The 20,000-nt window shown below is 49.0% G+C and overlaps 1 protein-coding gene across 1 annotated transcript in view; it reads right to left on the bottom strand.

The window, feature by feature from the left end:
* The window catches only part of wwox (WW domain containing oxidoreductase), a 28,422-nt gene that overhangs the window by 1,243 nt on the left and 7,179 nt on the right, over positions 1-20,000 (bottom strand). Inside the window, exon 5 of the mRNA XM_047034079.1 lies at positions 15,636-15,742. Coding sequence (XP_046890035.1) covers positions 15,636-15,742 — 107 coding nt within the window. The remainder of the gene's footprint in view (positions 1-15,635; positions 15,743-20,000) is intronic.

Raw genomic sequence — 20,000 nt, 5'->3', positions numbered from 1 at the left:
TTATATGGCAGCTATTACCAGCTGTAAAGAGGGTGATTATGTGCTTATCATATACATAATTATAGACATATTATAGCTGCTTTACATGATCTGCACACATAAACACACTGAAACACACACAAACGCATACACATAGGGACACAGTATTGACATGCTGTCTTAGAACTGCCTGCCTGTCTGTCTGCCTGTCTGCCTGCCTGCCTGCCTGCCTGCCTGCTTACCTGCCGTTCTGTCTGTCTACCTGCCTGCGTGCGTGCGTGCGTGCCTGTCTGCCTGTCTGTCTGCCTGCCTGCCTGCCTGCCTGTCTGTCTGCCTGTCTGTCTGCCTGTCTGTCTGTCTGTCTGTCTGTCTGTCTGTCTGTCTGCCACTCAGTCCATCTTTCTGTCTATCTTCAGATTGAAGTCTCATGAAGAAAAAAAGTTTATTGCCTGGAAAGAGGAGAGGAAAGCATGTAAAAGGCATTAAAGCAATGGAGGTGAACAATTAGACAGATGGCCGGGTTTGGTAAGTAGAGAAGCGGAGAGCGAGAACGGGAGAGGGAGGACGCAATCGTTCAGGAATTTTACGAGGAGCCTGACAAGTCGTGGTGTCTTCAAGGGCGAGGAGGAGGCACAGCCCTCGGAGTCTCTGAACTGTGGGTGAATGCTGACGGTGCAGTTAGTGCACACAGCAGTGGAACTCCCCCTTCCCTCCCCTCCAGTCTACAGACCTACTGCACTGTCACCTCCCCTCCAGTCTACAGACCTACTGCACTGTCACCTCCCCTCCAGTCTACAGACCTACTGCACTGTCACCTCCCCTCCAGTCTACAGACCTACTGCACTGTCACCTCCCCTCCAGTCTACAGACCCAAAGCACAGCATTGAAAGCTAACCCAATCTCTTTAAAGTATAAATGTTTTGAATGTTTCTGTAACCCCCTTTTAGGTCAAAAACGAAGAAGAGAGAGGGGGGATTCTACAGGGGAAGTCAGAGAGGATGAGAGATGATGTAATACAATTATTCCAGTGGCCATCATATCAAAGAAAGAGCTATTGGAGGAGGTGAGAGTCGTCCAGTTCAATAAGACAGTGGACCACTCCACTGACCCCTTCCACACACACACACACACACACAGCTGACTCCTGACCCCTAATGGAAGCAGAGGAGCAGAACCACCAGATAATACAGTCTTAATGCTCCCCCCCCTCGTTTAGCAATCCTCCCCCACCCCTCACCCCCGTCTTCTCCCCTGTATAACTCCTCTCCCAAGTCTAATGGGGTGTGATGGTGGGGTGTGGAGGTGGAGTGTGGAGGTGGAGCGTGGAGGTGGAGTGAGTGAAGGTGCAGTGAGTGAAGGTGCAGTGTGTGAAGGTGCAGTGAGTGAAGGTGGAGCAGCACAGTGAATCGCCTGTGAAAGTGAATGTGCATGGAAAGTCATGAGCTGAAAAGGGCACCTTATAAAAGCAATTAGAGAAATGACTTTAACACCCCCCACACACACTCTCTCACACAATCTCACAGACACACATGTAATGTCACACCATCATACATTCTCTTTCTCTCACATACACACAGACACAGACACAGACACACACACACACACAGACACACACACACACACAGACACACACACAGACACACACACACACACACAGACACAGACACACACACACAGACACAGACACACGAGAGCAGAAACCGTCATGACCTTGTCTGACCAGGCTCCACTAAAATGCTCAGCAGCCTCTAAGAATGTATTTGATCATGCAGTGAAGAACAGAGTCAGAGCTGAAGTGAAGAACAGAGTCAGAGCTGAAGTGAAGAACAGAGTCAGAGCTGAAGTGAAGAACAGAGTCAGAGCTGAAGTGAAGAACAGAGTCAGAGCTGAAGTGAAGAACAGAGTCAGAGCTGAAGTGAAGAACAGAGTCAGAGCTGAAGTGAAGAACAGAGTCAGAGCTGAAGTGAAGAACAGAGTCAGAGCTGAAGTGAAGAACACAGTCAGAGCTGAAGTGAAGAACAGAGTCAGAGCTGAAGTGAAGAACAGAGTCAGAGCTGAAGTGAAGAACAGAGTCAGAGCTGAAGTGAAGAACAAACACACATTCAGGCTAGGTTTTGGAATGGACCTTACAATATACATTTAGTCATTTAGCACACGCTCTTATCCAGAGCGACAATATACATATGTCAATACACTTGGTTGTACGATTATGTTTACTTATGTCCTTATTGTAATACGTACATGTATATTTTGTATATTTACTTAGAGTTAGGACTGTTGCAGTACGGTGGAGTGCAATGTTCCATCCATCTAGCAGCTCCTTTAACAAGCTGTCGAGGTTCGCCTCTTAGGGTTAGCAACCAAACGGAACCATAACAGAGCAAGCTAGTGATAGACAATGCACATACTGGGATGTGTAACTATTTAGATAGTCCTTCCCCTCTCCTCTTCTCTCATTTCACACCTACACAGACAGACACACATCCTCATCAGGCTACCCCCACCACCATCTCTCTCCAGCTTATCTTCTGTTCTGTGTTGGATGTATTCGAACATGAACATGTCCTAGAACATGTCCTCGAACATGAACATGTCCTAGAACAGCGGCCACACAAGTTAATGTGCAGCCAAAATATCTGAGCAACACTTCCGTAACTCATGTGCATAAACGCATACAACCCAAAAACACTTGCATATGTTGGCCACACACACACATATACACACACACAGCAATTAATAATGAGGCCGGTCTCCTGCGAGGTGAAGAAAGTGCCAGATCAGCACATACAAGCAGAATATGCAATTTCCTCCAGTTAAGTGTATATTAAATGGATTTGTTGGCCTTCGCACGGACTGGGTGGCAGCATCGTCTCCAGCTCCTCCTCAAATCAAGTTAGGAATCAAGAGAGAGGACGTACACAGGCCGTCTTCCAGATACCACACACACACACAGTGACATGCACACACACACAGTGACATACACACACACACAGGATGGTCCATGCGTCTAGGTGGGGAGTGTGAGACAGAATAGACAGGAGGGATTGAGTGAGACAGGAGGAGAGAAGGTAAGACAGGATAGAGAGGAATGTGGAAAAAGTGTCAATAATGAAATATCTACTGTAGGGGAATAAAGATTAAGATCAATTAGTGAGAAATATAGAGAGATAGAGTCAGAGAGAGAGACAGAGAGAGTTAGAGAGATAGAGTCAGAGAGAGAGAGAGAGTTAGAAAGAGACAAAGTTAGAGAGAGAGAGAGACAAAGAGTTAGAGAGAGGCCAAGGAGAGCGAGGTAAAGAGATGAAAAGGGAGGTCATCATAATTGCAGAGTTTGCTTTTCAGATGCAGACAGAGTAGAGCCATGGGGCTTGAGGCAGAGATCAGATTTTACTCACACACACACACACACACACACACATGTGCACACACACACACACACACGTGCACACACACACACGTACGTACACATACACACACCCTTCCATTCTCACCATCACTGTAAACCCTCTCCCCTTTCTCTCCTCTCCTCTCCCCCCTACACAGGCATACCAGATTAGCATCAAAAAGTGATGGAGATTTAAATCATGTTTCCATGACGTCACAAAGACATCCACAGACTGACGCCCATCTCCCTGTGTCTCTCCCTCCACCCCCTCCCTCCCTCTCCCCCTTCTCTATCATCACATCTCCCTGTCCCTCCCTCTCCCTCGCTCTCCCCCTTCTCTATCATCACATCTCCCTGTCCCTCCCTCCCTCCCTCCCAGTCCTGCAGACACAGCACATAAAGCATCATGTCTTGAGCGTAACCCACACCTTTCACAGCCAGCATGTTAATGCCATCTATATTGTTCCCTAATATTCTACATCTCTGAATAAGCACTGGCAATTACACATTTACACCTGGCTTATTTTGCAATTCTGCGTGAGGCTTTGGTGACTGAGCTCAGGAAAACACAGAGTTTGATTGTGTCTGAAGACACCGTAGGACCTCAACGCTCCTTCTCACACACGCACTTCCTGTTTGTCAGCATCAGCAAGAACAGTAACTTCCCCTGATGTGAAATGTAACATTACTATCAAATTCTCTTGTAACCTGATTGCTTTATCCTAAATTACGAGGATGTATTCATTTTCACGTCTTCCAAAGAAAATATTGCAGAGTAGGCAAACCCCATCTCCAAAGCTAGAGGGCAAGTCACCCGCTCAGACACGCTAAAGCATATATTGACACATACAGTGGCACATTACTGAACGGGCCTTCTGTAGAAACATCTTCCAGCTGAAGAGGGAAGCAGTCATTAAGAGACACAGGCCTTTGATCAGGGCCTGGATGGAATAGGTGTTTTTATGAAGATAGCTCGTCACTGCAAGCTCTTGTAGGTACTTTGATTAAACACTTTTTTGTTTGGGAGTTATCTAGAAGTGCTTTGTGTATTCCTCTGTCACAACTTAGTTTAAACTTGGAAAAGGGAAAAAACATGGGTTCTGTCTCTCTGTCTCTCTCTGTCTCTCTCTGTCTCTCTCTGTCTCTGTCTGTCTCTCTCTCTCTGTCTCTCTCTCTCTGTCTCTCTCTCTCTGTCTCTCTCTCTCTTTCTCTCTCTTTCTTTCTCTGTCTCTCTCTGTCTCTCTCTCTCTCTCTCTCTGTCTCTCCATCTTCAGGGTCAGCTTCTGAGAAGCACCTGACTGGAATAGATGGCGCCTCATAAACAAAATTCTTCTTAATGTTTTATTTCAGGGGTTAGATTGTGTTACTGCTTTAATTCATGAAGCCTTATTTGATTTCCAGAAAGGTTTCTTTCGCCAGGTAATGAAGTGAAGAGAAGAGAGGGACGTGGAGAGGTGGGCTGAGCGGTGTGCTTCCCCGTAGACGTGTAACCACATTAGCAGGGGTCTGGGGGGGGAGGGGGGGCTGAGGGGGGGGGGGGGGGGGGGGGCTGGGGGGGGAGGGGGGGCTGGGGCCAGGAGAGCCTGCTCCAGTCTGCACCACTGACCACCTCCTCCAGACTAAATTGAATCAGATGGTCTGTTAATCATGTTGGAGAGAGAGGGAGAGGGAGAGAGAGAAACAACGTGAGTTGTAACAACTAGAGTAATCTCCTGCCCCGTCACATCTCCCCCCTGGCCCTCCTGCCCCCTCACATCTCCCCCCTGGCCCTCCTACCCCCTCACATCTCCCCCATGGCCCTCCTGCCCCCTCACATCTCCCCCCCTGGCCCTCCTGCCCCCTCACATCTCCACCCCTGGCCCTCCTGCCCCCTCACATCTCCCCCCTGGCCCTCCTGCCCCCTCACATCTCCCCTCTGGCCCTCCTACCCCCTCACATCTCCCCCATGGCCCTCCTGCCCCCTCACATCTCCACCCCTGGCCCTCCTGCTCCCTCACATCTCCACCCCTGGCCCTCCTGCCCCCTCACATCTCCACCCCTGGTCTTCTCTCTATTCTCCATAGAGAACCCCCTTTCTTTTTATCCATCCCTCCTTCTATTCATTCGACATATCCATCCTTCCTTCTCTATGAACATCTCAGAGGTATTTTAGCACGAAACAACATTGTCTTCCTCATTAAGATGTCGGTGAAAAAGCCCCAAAGCATGAAATTACCCAGGAGCCTCCCTTTCCAAATAACCTGGTTTGCAAACAAATGATCCGATCAGAAGCAGTAAAACGCAGATTATTAAAATAATAGGAAGAATTTAAATTTACATCCACAGAACAATTCAGCACAAGGGCCGCACAATTACTCCCTCCTCCCCTCCCTCCTCCTCTCCCTCCTTCCCTGTTCATTCTACCTCTCCGCCGTCATCCTTTCCTGTCACTGTGTCCATCTGTTCTTTGGAGCAGAGGAATTTGAGGAAGGAACTGGCTGTAAAATCATGACACAAGTCTTTTTTATAATTAGAGAGCTGAGCCTCGCTTACTCTGTCTCTTTTTCAACTCTTTTCTGATAACATAACAGTCCTAGCTTCACATAACAGTAACAACTAACTCTGATGCTGCAAAAAATGTAGAGGCACGGAAGAGGGAGGAGAGACAGAGAAGATGGGGGAAAAGAGAGAGGATGGGGGGGAGGAGAGAGAGAGAGGATGGGTGGAGAAGAGAGAGAGAGGATGGGGGGAGAAGAGAGAGAGAGGATGGGGCGAGGAGAGAGAGAGAGGATGGGAGGAGAAGAGAGAGAGAGGATGGGGGGGAGGAAAGAGAGAGAGGATGGGGGGAGGAGAGAGAGAGAGGATGGGGGAGGAGAGAGAGAGTTGGACAGAGGGAGAGCTGGTACAGTAGGAGCTCCATCCTGTCTGAGTTATGACCTCAATTAGCATCTCCAGCAGCCACTTTGCAGAGCTGGCCACCCGGGCACACCTCCAGAACATGGAGCAATCAGGGAGATTTACCGGGCTCAGAGGCCCACCTCCAGCTCCCCTGGTTTGGGCAGAGCAGCGGTCCCCAGCCCCCGGCCTCCCTACAGGCCCTCTGGGCCCCATGGAGCAGCAGCTGAATGGTAGCATTAAGCAGGTAGACGCAGAGCAGAGCGGGGAGCTGTGAGGACCAGACAGTGAGCAGCCTGCTGTAATGAAGGAGCAGACAGTCAAAGAGCTCATTATACTGAGACAAAGAGACGAGACGACACAGATGAACTCCTGACCCTAGTGGAGTCAGCTTTATCTTACAGCTGCGTACCCCCCCCCCCCCCCCACACACACACACACACACACACATTATGGAGTGATCTGCAGACAGTAAATGCTCCACTGGAGAGTTGGTTTCCTGACTGAGGCCTGCTGGATTACATCACACTCCATGTACAGTTGCAGCTCAAGCAGCTGTTTATCTTGTTACTGCTTAAACTGCAGCACATCACTGCATGTGTGTGTTTGTGTGTGTGTCAGTGGTGAATTCTTTAAGACTGCAAGGGAAGCTCAGCTTCCCCTAACATTTCAAAAAATTCATGGTCAAATATTTACTATTGTGTTAACATTTTAAATGCGTTAGAACACGTTCATATCGAAGACGAGTTTGTTCAGAATCAGCTACATATATGGATGGTCTGTCGAAAGACTGCATCTCCTTTTGATTGACAGCGATTTAGTACTATAAAAAGTCATCGAAGCTATTCAAGCTCAGTCCCATCAAGAATTTTGCAACTATAGTTGAAAGACAAACTGCAGCAACCTATTTCTTGGTATTTGCTTGGCGAAATTGCTAACCAATTTTCATCATACATTTCATACAATTACTGTAGGCTATACACCACGTTCCTTGTTTCAGTTTAACCTAATTTCCACATTTCCTCCTTCGAGATTAATATTGTTTTGTTAGATTGTTCGTTCATTCATTAATTCATTCAGTAGGTTAGGCTAGTGTCGTAGGGGTGGACTAGCCAGTGAACTAGCCAAATAAATGGAACGTGTTTAGGATGTAGGCCAAAAATGAGCTTCCCCTCTTTGAAAGACCAGCAGCCGCCACTGGTGTGTGTGTGTGTGTGTGTGTGTGTGCATGACAAAGGAGGAGCACTGGGGCACACACCAGTCACAGCACATGAGAAGGCAGGAGACTGTGATCCAGCAGACACACCAGGGGCCTCATCACCTGGGGCCTCATCACCTGGGGCCTCATCACCTGGGGCCTCATCACCAGGGGCCTCATCACCTGGGGCCTCATCACCTGGGGCCTCATCAACTGGGGCCTCCTCATCACCAGGGGCCTCATCACCCGGGGCCTCATCACCCGGGGCCTCATCACCAGGGGCCTCATCACCTGGGGCCTCATCACCTGGGGCCTCATCACCCGGGGCCTCATCACCCGGGGCCTCATCACCCGGGGCCTCATCACCTGGGGCCTCATCACCTGGGGCCTCATCACCCGGAGCCTCATCACCAGGGGCCTCATCACCTGGGGCCTCATCACCCGGAGCCTCATCACCAGGGGCCTCATCACCTGGGGCCTCATCACCTGGGGCCTCATCATCCGTACTGTGCACAGCCTCCTCTCCAGCTCTCTTAATCTCTCTCCCTCCATCACTACCCTGTCTGTGTATCAGCAGTCAGCCCAGCTTTACATGCTCAGGGGAGGTTTCAACTACAGAATGGAGGGAAAAAGGAGAGGCAACAACTCTGTTATCAGAATCAAATGTTAGGAAAAAAAACTGTCCTGTGTGAGACATTAATCACAGTGTTCACCTAGTGGGCAGCCATATGGCTGTGCAGCCCTCCAACAGAGCAAACCTGCTGATCTTCAGTTACGCCGAGCAATTAATTCTTCTGGCTGCATCTATCTCTCTCTTGCACTGGAGAAGGGAGGAGGAGTGGAGGAGGAGTGGGGGAGGAGGTGGAGAGGAGTGGGAGAGGAGTGGGGAAGGACTGGGGGAGGAGTGGAGGAGGAGTGGGAGGGGAGTGGAGGAGGAGTGGGGGAGGAGTGGAGAAGAGGACAAAGCCTCTCAAAGTCTGGAGACATGAGAGAGAGGAGGGCAGGGGAGAGAGAGGAGGGCAGGGAGAGAGAGGAGGGCAGGGAGAGAGAGGAGGGCAGGGAGAGAGAGGAGGGCAGGGAGAGAGGAGGGCAGGGAGAGAGAGGAGGGCAGGGAGAGAGAGGAGGGCAGGGAGAGAGAGAGGAGGGCAGGGAGAGAGAGGAGGGCAGGGAGAGAGAGGAGGGCAGGGAGAGAGAGGAGGGCAGGGAGAGAGAGGAGGGCAGGGAGAGAGAGGAGGGCAGGGAGAGAGAGAGGGCAGGGAGAGAGAGGAGGGCCGGGAGAGAGAGGAGGGCAGGGAGAGAGGAGGGCAGGGAGAGAGAGGAGGGCAGGGAGAGAGGAGGGCAGGGAGAGAGAGGAGGGCAGGGGAGAGAGGAGGGCAGGGAGAGAGGAGGGCAGGGAGAGAGAGGAGGGCAGGGAGAGAGAGGAGGGCAGGGGAGAAAGGAGGGCAGGGAGAGAGGAGGGCAGGGAGAGAGGAGGGCAGGGAGAGAGAGGAGGGCAGGGGAGAGAGGAGGGCAGGGGAGAGAGGAGGGCAGGGAGAGAGGAGGGCAGGGAGAGAGGAGGGCAGGGAGAGAGAGGAGGGCAGGGAGAGAGAGGAGGGCAGGGAGAGAGAGGAGGGCAGGGAGAGAGGAGGGCAGGAGAGAGAGGAGGGCAGGGAGAGAGAGGAGGGCAGGGAGAGAGAGGAGGGCAGGGAGAGAGGAGGGCAGGGCTAACGTTACGTTTTGAGTGGATGGCAGGCGCGAGACGCCAAAATGGATGCCAATACAATTCTGAATGGAAATGTTACTATTAAAAAGTTGCCAAATGGTTCCATTGACAAGATCAAAGTGATCTGTGTGTTTTGTCGTTGTGAACCACAGCTGATGTGAATTCTCCGCCCCCCCCCTAAAAAAAATATTTGCACCAAGCAATCTGATCCACTTCTCCATGTTGATAAGAGCATTAAAATTTGAAAAAATAATTGGACAAAAATAAATCAAGGGACATTTAGAATAGATAAAAATGTGCGATTAATTACGATTAATCGTGAGTTACCTATGACATTAATGCGATTAATCGCGATTACATATTTTAATCGTTTGACAGCACTAACAGAAACATTACTGTGATGTGTGATCATATTCCTTAGCCCCCATTAGCCAGGCCTCCCTCCCTCCTTCCTCCTTCTCTCCTAGGCCTCGTTGACACTAACCCTAACCCTTCCTCCTTCTCTCCTAGTCCTTGTTGACAGTAACCCTAACCCTAACCCTTCCTCCTTCTCTCCTAGTCCTTGTTGACAGTAACCCTAACCCTAACCCTTCCTCCTTCTCTCCTAGTCCTTGTTGACAGTAACCCTAACCCTTCCTCCTTCTTTCCTAGTCCTCGTTGACACTAACCCTAACCCTTCCTCCTTCTCTCCTAGTCCTTGTTGACAGTAACCCTAACCCTAACCCTTCCTCCTTCTCTCCTAGGCCTCGTTGACAGTAACCCTAACCCTAACCCTTCCTCCTTCTCTCCTAGGCCTCGTTGACAGTAACCCTAACCCTAACCCTTCCTCCTTCTCTCCTAGTCCTTGTTGACAGTAACCCTAACCCTAACCCTTCCTCCTTCTCTCCTAGGCCTTGTTGACAGTAACCCTAACCCTAACCCTTCCTCCTTCTCTCCTAGTCCTTGTTGACAGTAACCCTAACCCTAACCCTTCCTCCTTCTCTCCTAGGCCTTGTTGACAGTAACCCTAACCCTCCTCCTTCCTCCTTCTCTCCTAGGCCTCGTTGACACTAACCCTAGCCCTGATATGTTCCCAGGGTGCAGTGTGTTGCTCTCCACATGTCAGAGCAGCAACTTTATGGCCTTCATCCATCAGCGTCACACGCCGGGGGTTATGGGAGGTGGAGTCTGTGGTTCTGTCTTCCTGAGCCGACCCCCCCAGCCTGCCAGGACCAGTGATGGATGACCTCCCCCCTCCCTCCCTCCCTCCCCTCCCCTCCCTCCACCCCCTCCTTCCCTCCCTCCACCCCCTCCGACCCCTCCTTCTCTCCCTCCTTCCCTCCCTCCACCCCCCCCCTCCCTCCCTCCCTCCCCTCCCTTCCCTCCCTCCACCCCCTCCGACCCCTCCTTCTCTCCCTCCAACCCCTCCTTCCCTCCCTCCTTCCCTCCCTCCACCCCCCTCCTTCCCTCCCTCCCTCCACCCCCCCTCCCTTCCCTTCACCTCCTTCCCACTCTCTCTCTCTCTGTCTCTCTCTGACCTCCCCTCTGTGCTGGGATATACTATGCCAGGATGATAATCAAACTTGTCTTGTGGAAATTTGGTACAAAAAGATTACAGGACCCAGTTCTGGAGTCCCGTATTAAAAGTCAAATGCACACACACACAACCACACACATCCATGCGCAAGTCATAATGACAGATGTGATGAAGCTAGGTGGTCTGCAGAGCAGAGGGGCAGCATGAGGTCAACACATCACAGATCATACTGCCTTTTCCCACTCCACTAAAACACTCATTCTGCCCTGAAAATGAGCCTGAATGAAATACGGCTTTAACTCTGCCAAGCCGACAGGCAGACAGACAGGTAAACAGACAGGCAGACAGACAGATAAACAGACAGGCAGACAGACAGGTACAGTGTTAATTTTGGCAGCTATTTTTGATTTTCTTAGTCTTAGTCTTTAGACGAAAATGCTTATTAGTTTTAGTCACATTTAGTCATTTTAATCCTTCTTAGTTTTAGTCTAGTTTTAGTCGACGAAAACTAATTACATTTTTAGTCTAGTTTTAGTCACATTTAATAGCCATGTTAGACTCCTTTTTTCCCTTCTCAGTAGAGATGTGCATCTCCATCACTGAGGACGATGAAAGACACATCTCCATGCACTGCCAACGATCCGATACATTAAAGATACATAAAAGCAACTACTAATGCGATACGATTCACCCCTATTGCGATGCAGTGCGATTTGACAAGATGTGATTCAATCAGATGCCATGCAAAAGAATATGATGCTATGCAATTTAATATGGTAGCCTACATAATGATGTATTTCTCTGTCATACAGCAAATAATCAATTAACAAGTGAAAGTTTTACTTCACATATTAAACAAAGTCTCTGAAGACATAACATCAGGCCTGGACCTTGCCTTAAACTAGTTATTTTTTCCTGTTGTAGGCTATGTGTTCTCTGAAAGTAAAAAATTGTCAACTATATTAGGCTACTGGCAGACACAAGTTGCTGTAAACACTCATTTAACACCACACACTAAATTGAACTCATGTCCTACTTTAAGGTTTTTCTCAATGACTCAGCTATCTCTGGTCTTACTTTGTCGTACACAACAGGGATTTGTTTCTCGGAGAATATAGAATTCCTATTCTTGCTAGAGGTACCGGTGGAGCTAGCCACCGACTGTAGCCATAGCTGAATCCAAGGGGGAGGCAGACGTTTCCACACAAATACCATGTAGCCTCCTCAGATGACAACCTAAATTAGCCGTGCTGCCTGTGTACGTTATAGCAGCACCAGCACGACATATCTTGCCAATTGCATGGGTTGATAACACTCGCCCGAACACGCCTCTAACTCGTGCGAAACTTGGCCGAGAGACTTGACGAGAATCGGCCATTTACAGCAGTAGAGATGAGAACGCGCTTAGTAAATTGAGAGGAGGAATCTATCGAAATATAAAATTCTTGGAAAAAAAAGTATTGTGACTTCGTCAACCACCAACATGTTCGTGTCGTCTCGTCCCGTTAACGAAAGTTATAATATATTTAGTCATAGTTTTTATTTTCAAAGATCCGTTTTCGTCACGTCAGTCTCGTTTTAGTCATGGGAAAAAGGTTGTTAACGAACATTTTTCGTCATAGTTTTCGTCGACGAATTTAACACTGGACAGGTAAACAGACAGAAAGGCAGACAGACAGGTAAACAGACAGGCAGACAGACAGGTAAACAGACATGAAAAGAGACAGGCAGACAGACAGGCAGACAGGTAAACAGACAGGTAAACAGACAGGCAGACAGACAGGTAAACAGACAGGCAGACAGACAGGTAAACAGACAGACAGACTAGCATGCAGACAGACAGACAGACAAATGGACGTCTGACATGAGGTGATGGATACTGCTGAAAGATCAGGTCTTCTGCTCTACAAATACAGCCTGCTTATCGTAATCAATATTCTTCTCTGAAAAGAGCTTGTCTAATCTGCAGGTCAGGCATCAATAACCAGCACAGGGAGAGAATTAAGATCATAAAAAACAAGTGTATCAACAAATCGCCGTTACAAGTTAGTCACATGACACCAAAAACGTAGATGAATTGCCCCCCAACCCTGTGGTTGATTTATGAAAGTGTAAAAACACACAATGTTTTTAATCTATTGCTGCCTAGATTCTCCCTAATGAATTGCAGATTTGTGTGCACAAAGTATGTGTGTGAGTGTGTGTGTATGGTAATGCATAGATTGGTAAGTCATTCTGAGAGAGTACAGTTACTCTGATAAATAGTTTTTTAAATATGATAAATGCAAACTGATGAATCTGTGCCGCTTTAAACAAACAAACACACACACAATAACAGAGTGAACCAGGAGAGTCAGAGTCAAAATGAATTTGGAGAGTTGGAGTCAAAGTCCAAAGATACCAAGAGTGAGGAGGAGGAGGAGGGAGGAGGAGGGAGGGAGAAGGGAGGAGGGAGGAGGAGGAGGAGGAGGGAGGAGGGAGGACGAGGGAGGGAGGAGGGATGAGGGAGGAGGAGGAGGGAGGAGGAGGGAGGGAGGAGGGATGAGGGAGGAGGAGAAGGGAGGGGGGAGGAGGGATGAGGGAGGAGGGAGGTGAAGAGGGTAAAAAAATCAGGGGGAGGATGAGAAGAGCAGAAGGAGAGAGAGAGTTAAGGTGGTCGTCTGGTGGAACAGAAAGAGCAGCATCTCCAGACCCTGGGGGGGACTGCAACAGACCAGGTCAGCGTTTCAGACATGTCACTTCCTGTTGGCGTGAGAGGGGGGAGCGTGGCTTGGCATGATGACTGCAGGGCTGGAGTGCTGTCAGACTGACACATGAGGTTATCTCTCTCACACACACAGGGTTCTGACCCATGCATGCACATCCACACACACCAACAATCACACAGACTGACCCATGCACACACACACAAGCCTGCAACACAAACACAGACTCACAGAAGAAAAGAAGCCAACTTCTCTCCAACTTGAGCTGCTGGTAGAGATTTCTGTAGGCCACCAGAGACAATGTACATGCACCTGCACTGTACCCTCCTGGAAATATGCTCCCGCTCCCGCTCCCCCCCCCCCCCCCCCTCCCCCTCCCCCTCCCCCTCTCTCCCTCGCCCTCCCCCTCCCCCTCCCCCTCTCCCTCTCCCTCTCCCTCTCCCTCTCCCTCTCCCCCTCCCCCTCCCCCTCCCTCTCCCCCTCCCCCTCCCCCTCCCCCTCTCCCTGTCTCTCTCTCGGCTGAACATCCAGCACCCTCCTGAAATAGACAGGAGTACTGAGCCTGTAATGTTCCCTTATCCTGTCTGTCTGTCAAGCTGCATGTCTGTCTGCCAACCTGCAAGTCTATCTGTCTGTCCGTCCGTCTATCTATCTGCCAACCTGCATGTCTGTCTGTCCGTCCGTCCGTCTATCTGCCAACCTGCAAGTCTATCTGTCTGTCCGTCCGTCTATCTATCTGCCAACCTGCATGTCTGTCTGTCTGTCCGTCCATCTATCTGCCAACCTGCAAGTCTATCTGTCTGTCTGTCCGTCCGTCTGCCAACCTGCATGTCCGTCTGTCTGTCTGTCTGCTGACGCTCCTGTTTAACATGGCAGACAGGTTCTCCTCAGTGGACAGCGAGCTTGACCCTAATTGGTTCCAGAGCACCATCACGTAGTCACACAGACATACACTCACATACGCACACAAACACTCACACACACATGCACACACAGCAATCTGCTAATCAAGCTCCTTACAAAGCAGCTCGTTAGCCTCTCCTACATGAGGGGTTGGGGATATTTGGGGTGAGAATATTACTACATCGGAGCAAAGTGTGTGGTATTCTACTGGGCAGCTGAGAAAGATGGCTATCCCACCAATCAGAGGACTGGATCTCAAGAGATGCCATTACTGCCCTCAGAGGGCTGTCGGAGTCAAAGATAAGCAGAATTTTAGAGGCAATCAGGAAAAACCCACATACACACACACACACACCACATTCACATAAACACACCACACACATACATACACACTCCACACACACATACATAACTGTGGTTGTTAACCTGCAGTTTAGCCTGTCTTTACTGTCCATGGACGATTGTCTCTGTGGCCCAGAAGCACACAGCTTCTCACACAAATACACACACACCATGCAGACAGGCAGACAGACAGACAGGCCATCAGACAGGTTAGAGCTGTGTTAGCTAGGTTAGCCTTGTGTTCAAGAGGCTTAGCCTGGTTAGCCAGGCTAGCTTGGCTGGCTATGTTTCTGACCTGGGAGCAAAGGAAGAGCTCCAGTCCAGCAGAGGCCAGATATCCCCTTGAATCTCAACAACCTCCATGTGGGAGCGGGGAGGAGTACGGACTATCCACCAATTAGAAGATGAATCCTGCTCTCCGCTCACAGGACCAGAGACTTGACTCCAAAGATGCATTCTGATATGTTGACTCCATTGCCCTGTGGTTCCTATACATGTGGAATATGGAATCTGCTTCTCAGCTCTCACTTTTTGGGGAATATATTGAAAATGAAAGGAGTATAATTGTTTACTTATATATATATATATATATATATATATATATATATATATATATATACATATATATATATATATATATATATATATGTGTGTCATAGTTTCAATTACACACACTAACCCTCTCTCTCCCTCTCTCTCTCCCTCTCTCTCTCCCTCTCTCTCTTCTGTCAGCTCTCTCTCCTCCTCCTCTTCCAACTCCTGCTGTCTGTAATCAAGCCAGTGCTAATGGTTTATTCTCTCTGCTCCAGCACACACACTTCACTTGTTTATTTTCCCACACTCGTAAATCTGCAGGCGCACAGATATTACAGCAGTAATCTCAGGTAATTATCAGACGCCCTCTCCATTTCCTCCCTCTCTCCCTTCCCCCTTCCTCCCTTCCTCCATCTCCTCCCCTCTCCCTATCCCACCCCCCCCCCCCATACACACACAGACAGACTTCTCTTCCCGCTCCCTCTCCCTCCACTCACCCACTCCTCCTGGATGAGGCCCACAGCCCTGCTGGCCCTGGGAAGGTTCCTGCAGGCCAGGATCACATGAGCCCCGTGGAGGGCAAAGGACCTTGCTGTCTCAAAGCCTGCGGGATGGAGGGAAAGGGAGGGAGAGATGAAGAGAGATAGAAAGAAAGAGGAGGGAAACATACAGTAAATAGACAGAGAGAGAGAGACAGACAGAGTGGAGATGAAAAGAGAGAAAATAATTATTTGAAGATGACTTATTTTTGGTGGATAATTAGCAGGCCTGGGGGCAGGGTTATCTACACTCTCTACCGGTCATATCATCCAACCAGCCACAGGCTCTAGGGGAGAGAGTTAATCACTCTTCAACTACAGTGATGAAACTGACTGATTTAATTAAAGGATGTGTGTCCTGGTAGAGTGCTAGAACCAGGGTAAGGGCTATCACAGATACCAGGGTAAGGGCTAACACAGATACCAGGGTAAGGGCTAACACAGATACCAGGGTAAGGGCTAGCACAGATACCAGGGTAAGGGCTAACACAGATACCAGGGTAAGGGCTATCACAGATACCAGGGTAAGGGCTAGCACAGATACCAGGGTAAGGGCTAACACAGATACCAGGGTAAGGGCTAGCACAGATACCAGGGTAAGGGCTAACACAGATACCAGGGTAAGGGCTAACACAGATACCAGGGTAAGGGCTAACACAGATACCAGGGTAAGGGCTAGCACAGGTTCCAGGGTAAGGGCTAGCACAGGTTCCAGGGTAAGGGCTAGCACAGATACCAGGGTAAGGGCTAACACAGATACCAGGGTAAGGGCTAACACAGATACCAGGGTAAGGGCTAGCACAGATACCAGGGTAAGGGCTAACACAGATACCAGGGTAAGGGCTAGCACAGGTTCCAGGGTAAGGGCTAACACAGATACCAGGGTAAGGGCTAGCACAGATACCAGGGTAAGGGCTAACACAGGTTCCAGGGTAAGGGCTAGCACAGGTTCCAGGGTAAGGGCTAGCACAGATACCAGGGTAAGGGCTAGCACAGATACCAGGGTAAGGGCTAGCACAGATACCAGGGTCTGGCACACAAAACTATCTAACTATCTAAGTTAAAGTACTGGTACTACTAAATATTTGACAAACTTCAGTTCAGCACAGAACCTTTTTGTGATACTGGGAGACTTCAAAGAGCGCCCTGATAAGGACATTCCTCCCATACGAGCTGGTCTGATAGGCTGGGTTTATCAGACCTACGCTACACAGCTCCATCTATATCGTCACGATAACACTGACTATAACTGCAGATATAAGGACATTGAAAGATACAAGTTCATTTTCAAATTGCAAGTCTAAATGGGTCATTTCCACCCGTAGGTTGAATTCATTTAAGAGAATAACTTTTTCCAATAACATATTTTTTCCTGCTTTCCTGTATTCACTTTTGTCATCTGAGCAGTTCTGCTCGGATCCTGTTCTTTACGTTCACATTTCACAGCACAAACATGAATACATAATTAATATACACACACACAAACACACATTATTGATAGACAGACGACATGAGCGCAGAAGAAGAGAGAGCGGTAGAGCCCCTGTATCAAAAGATGGATTAAAACCAGCTTTAATTAGATTAAGTCTTAATCTGATTTTCATTAAGAGGAAAACGAGGAAGTCTAATTGTGAGGAGAGTGTTAAAGAGTAATATCTATTAAAACTCCAATTGAAGAGGGATTGGAGTTATCGTCTGACAAGCGAAGCGTGGAATAAAACGATATGACACCTTATTAGGTGTAAAGGAGAGAGCCATTCCCTGGATCGCTGCCCTCACAGGGAGAGGAAACGGCAAATAAAAACTAAATGAGTGAAGAGAGAGATCTACAGCTACCTTCTCTCTCAGAAGAAACATCATTAAGTCAGGTATAGTCTCTATAACTGTCATAAAAACAATATTAGCATTATTTCCTTACCAACCATATATGAAGTACAAATAGGAATACAAATCAAATTGTATTTCCAGCAAGTGCTTGTTCCTGTGTTCATTTTCACAACAGCACTTAATCTGAATGACATGGTATGGTGATGAAGTGGAGCTTATGTGGGGTTCTCTGTGTGAACAGTGGTGAGTCCGGGCGGACCCTGTCATTTGAACAGTGATTATTTGGTTCCTTTCTAAATGGAACAAGGACTCTGCAGCTCTGTAAACAACAGTGGCTCACAAGCTTGTTGTGTGTACAAAGCATGAAAGTGAAATTAATCGACACCAGTGTTTCCATAATGGAGAACAAATGAGAATATGGCAGCAACACCAGCAGAAGCTCCTCAGCTGTGTTCCTGATGACAAATAACCAGGGCTTGACATTAATTGTGAAATAACGAGAACAGTGTTGCTGTACAACACCTCCCCGCCCTTTCGCCCTGCCTGCTGGTACCAGGGCAGGCCTAACACTGCTGGTACCATGGCAGGCCTAACACTGCTGGTACCATGGCAGGCCTAACACTGCTGGTACCATGGCAGGCCTAACACTGCTGGTACCAGGGCAGGCCTAACACTGCTGGTACCATGGCAGGCCTAACACTGCTGGTACCATGGCAGGCCTAACACTGCTGGTACCATGGCACCATGGCACCATGGCACGCTTGACACTGCTCCTAGAGAGGTGGGCTGCATGGGGGAGCAGTTTGACATGACAGGTTGACAGAATGTTACTAATATAACTGTAATATCTGTACACTGGGGGTCAGGCAGGCAGGCAGGAAAGTGTTTTAGATTTTCTAACAAGCACCTGCAAACGAAGTAAAGAGTGAGAAAAAGTAAATAAACTGTTAAATGATTAAAAGAAAGTAATCAAATAAAAAAATCACATAAAACTAGTAACATTATATAACAAAACAGGAGGCTACATCGTCAAGCCTCCTGTGAGAAGGCTCTCTCCCCCTGCTCGGCATTTCACTGTACTCCATACAGAGACGTCTCTATGAGGCCCTGGATGTTGGACACGGAACATTAGAGGCCGTCCTCACAGGCCCAGTAATGAGAGTGATTTAGTGATTTCACGCTTTGTTTGTCCTCGGCCCACCCCACCATCTACCCACCCAACCCCCCCCACCATCTACCCACCCAACCCCCCCCACCATCTACCCACCAGCCCCCGGTACACAGGTGGATTGGTTCAGTGTAATGAGATCATTACAAACCTGGCTCACTGCCCCCCTCCACTTTTCTTTCATTTTTTTAAAGAAATCCAAAATATATTCAGTGTCTGTTTAGCTAAACCCTTGAAGACCTTCATGCAGGCCCCTCCCCCCATGGCCAGGCCCCTCCCCCCATGGCCAGGCCCCTCCCCCCATGGCCAGGCCCCTCCCCCCATGGGCAGGCCCCTCCCCCCCATGAGCAGGCCCCTCCCCCCATGGCCAGGCTCCTCCCCTGTGACTACACCACTCCCCTGTCAGGCCAACCCCAAAGCAGCTGGGCGCATCCAGGCCCTACTGAAGCACAACCCCCCCCTGCCCCCCCCCTGCCCCCCCCCCCCCCCCCCCCCACACACACTCTGTAACCACTGGAATATAAGGGCCACTTTCATCACCGTCGTCAAACTCCCCTCTATGTAACTTCCCCCCCCCCCCCCCGTCATCCGCAGACAGTAAAGTCGATAGCTCTATAAACTACTTGACTAAACACAATAACCCAGTCCCCCGTTTTTCTTTGACTCAACTGGGAGGCTTAAAGCACATATATGTATTCCATCCTCTTTCTGTGTTAGGTCTATAATCACTATCGAGCCCCTCCACCCTCCAGCGGGATTCTCCTGCATGTTGCACCAGTTTGGGTCTGCACAGCCAATTTCATCCTGGGTTAATAAAGTTGAATAATTTGACTAACCAACCATACCTCATGCTCATTACCTCACCGATACACACATTCATCAGAGAGGACATGAAATGCACATTATAAACCTCCCCTTTCATTTCCTATGTTGCTCAGTTACAATAATAGAGCCCAGAGCTAGGGACACACACACACCAGACACACAGCAGACACACACACACACCAGACACACAGCAGACACACACACACACCAGACACACACACACACAGGCCCCCGAGGATAAAAACTCGGGAGAAAAGACAGGATCAGCAGTCGCGTACGCAGGCTCACACAATGTCACAATATAAACACATGCACACTTTCACTGTCAGGTAAAGCCCACATAAGCAAACACCTGACAAAAACACACGAACACACACCTGACAAACACACACACACACACCAGAAACACACACACACACACTTACAGGGAGACACAAGCGCCACATGCCACCCTCACCTGGAACATCTTTTTATCCGTCTAACTCATACAGGATGAATAATGC

Source organism: Hypomesus transpacificus, chromosome 14, assembly GCF_021917145.1.
Source record: "Hypomesus transpacificus isolate Combined female chromosome 14, fHypTra1, whole genome shotgun sequence".
NCBI classification, from domain to species: domain Eukaryota; kingdom Metazoa; phylum Chordata; class Actinopteri; order Osmeriformes; family Osmeridae; genus Hypomesus; species Hypomesus transpacificus.
The sequence above is the reverse complement of the archived record's forward strand: the minus strand, read 5'-3'. Positions and strand labels throughout refer to the sequence as shown.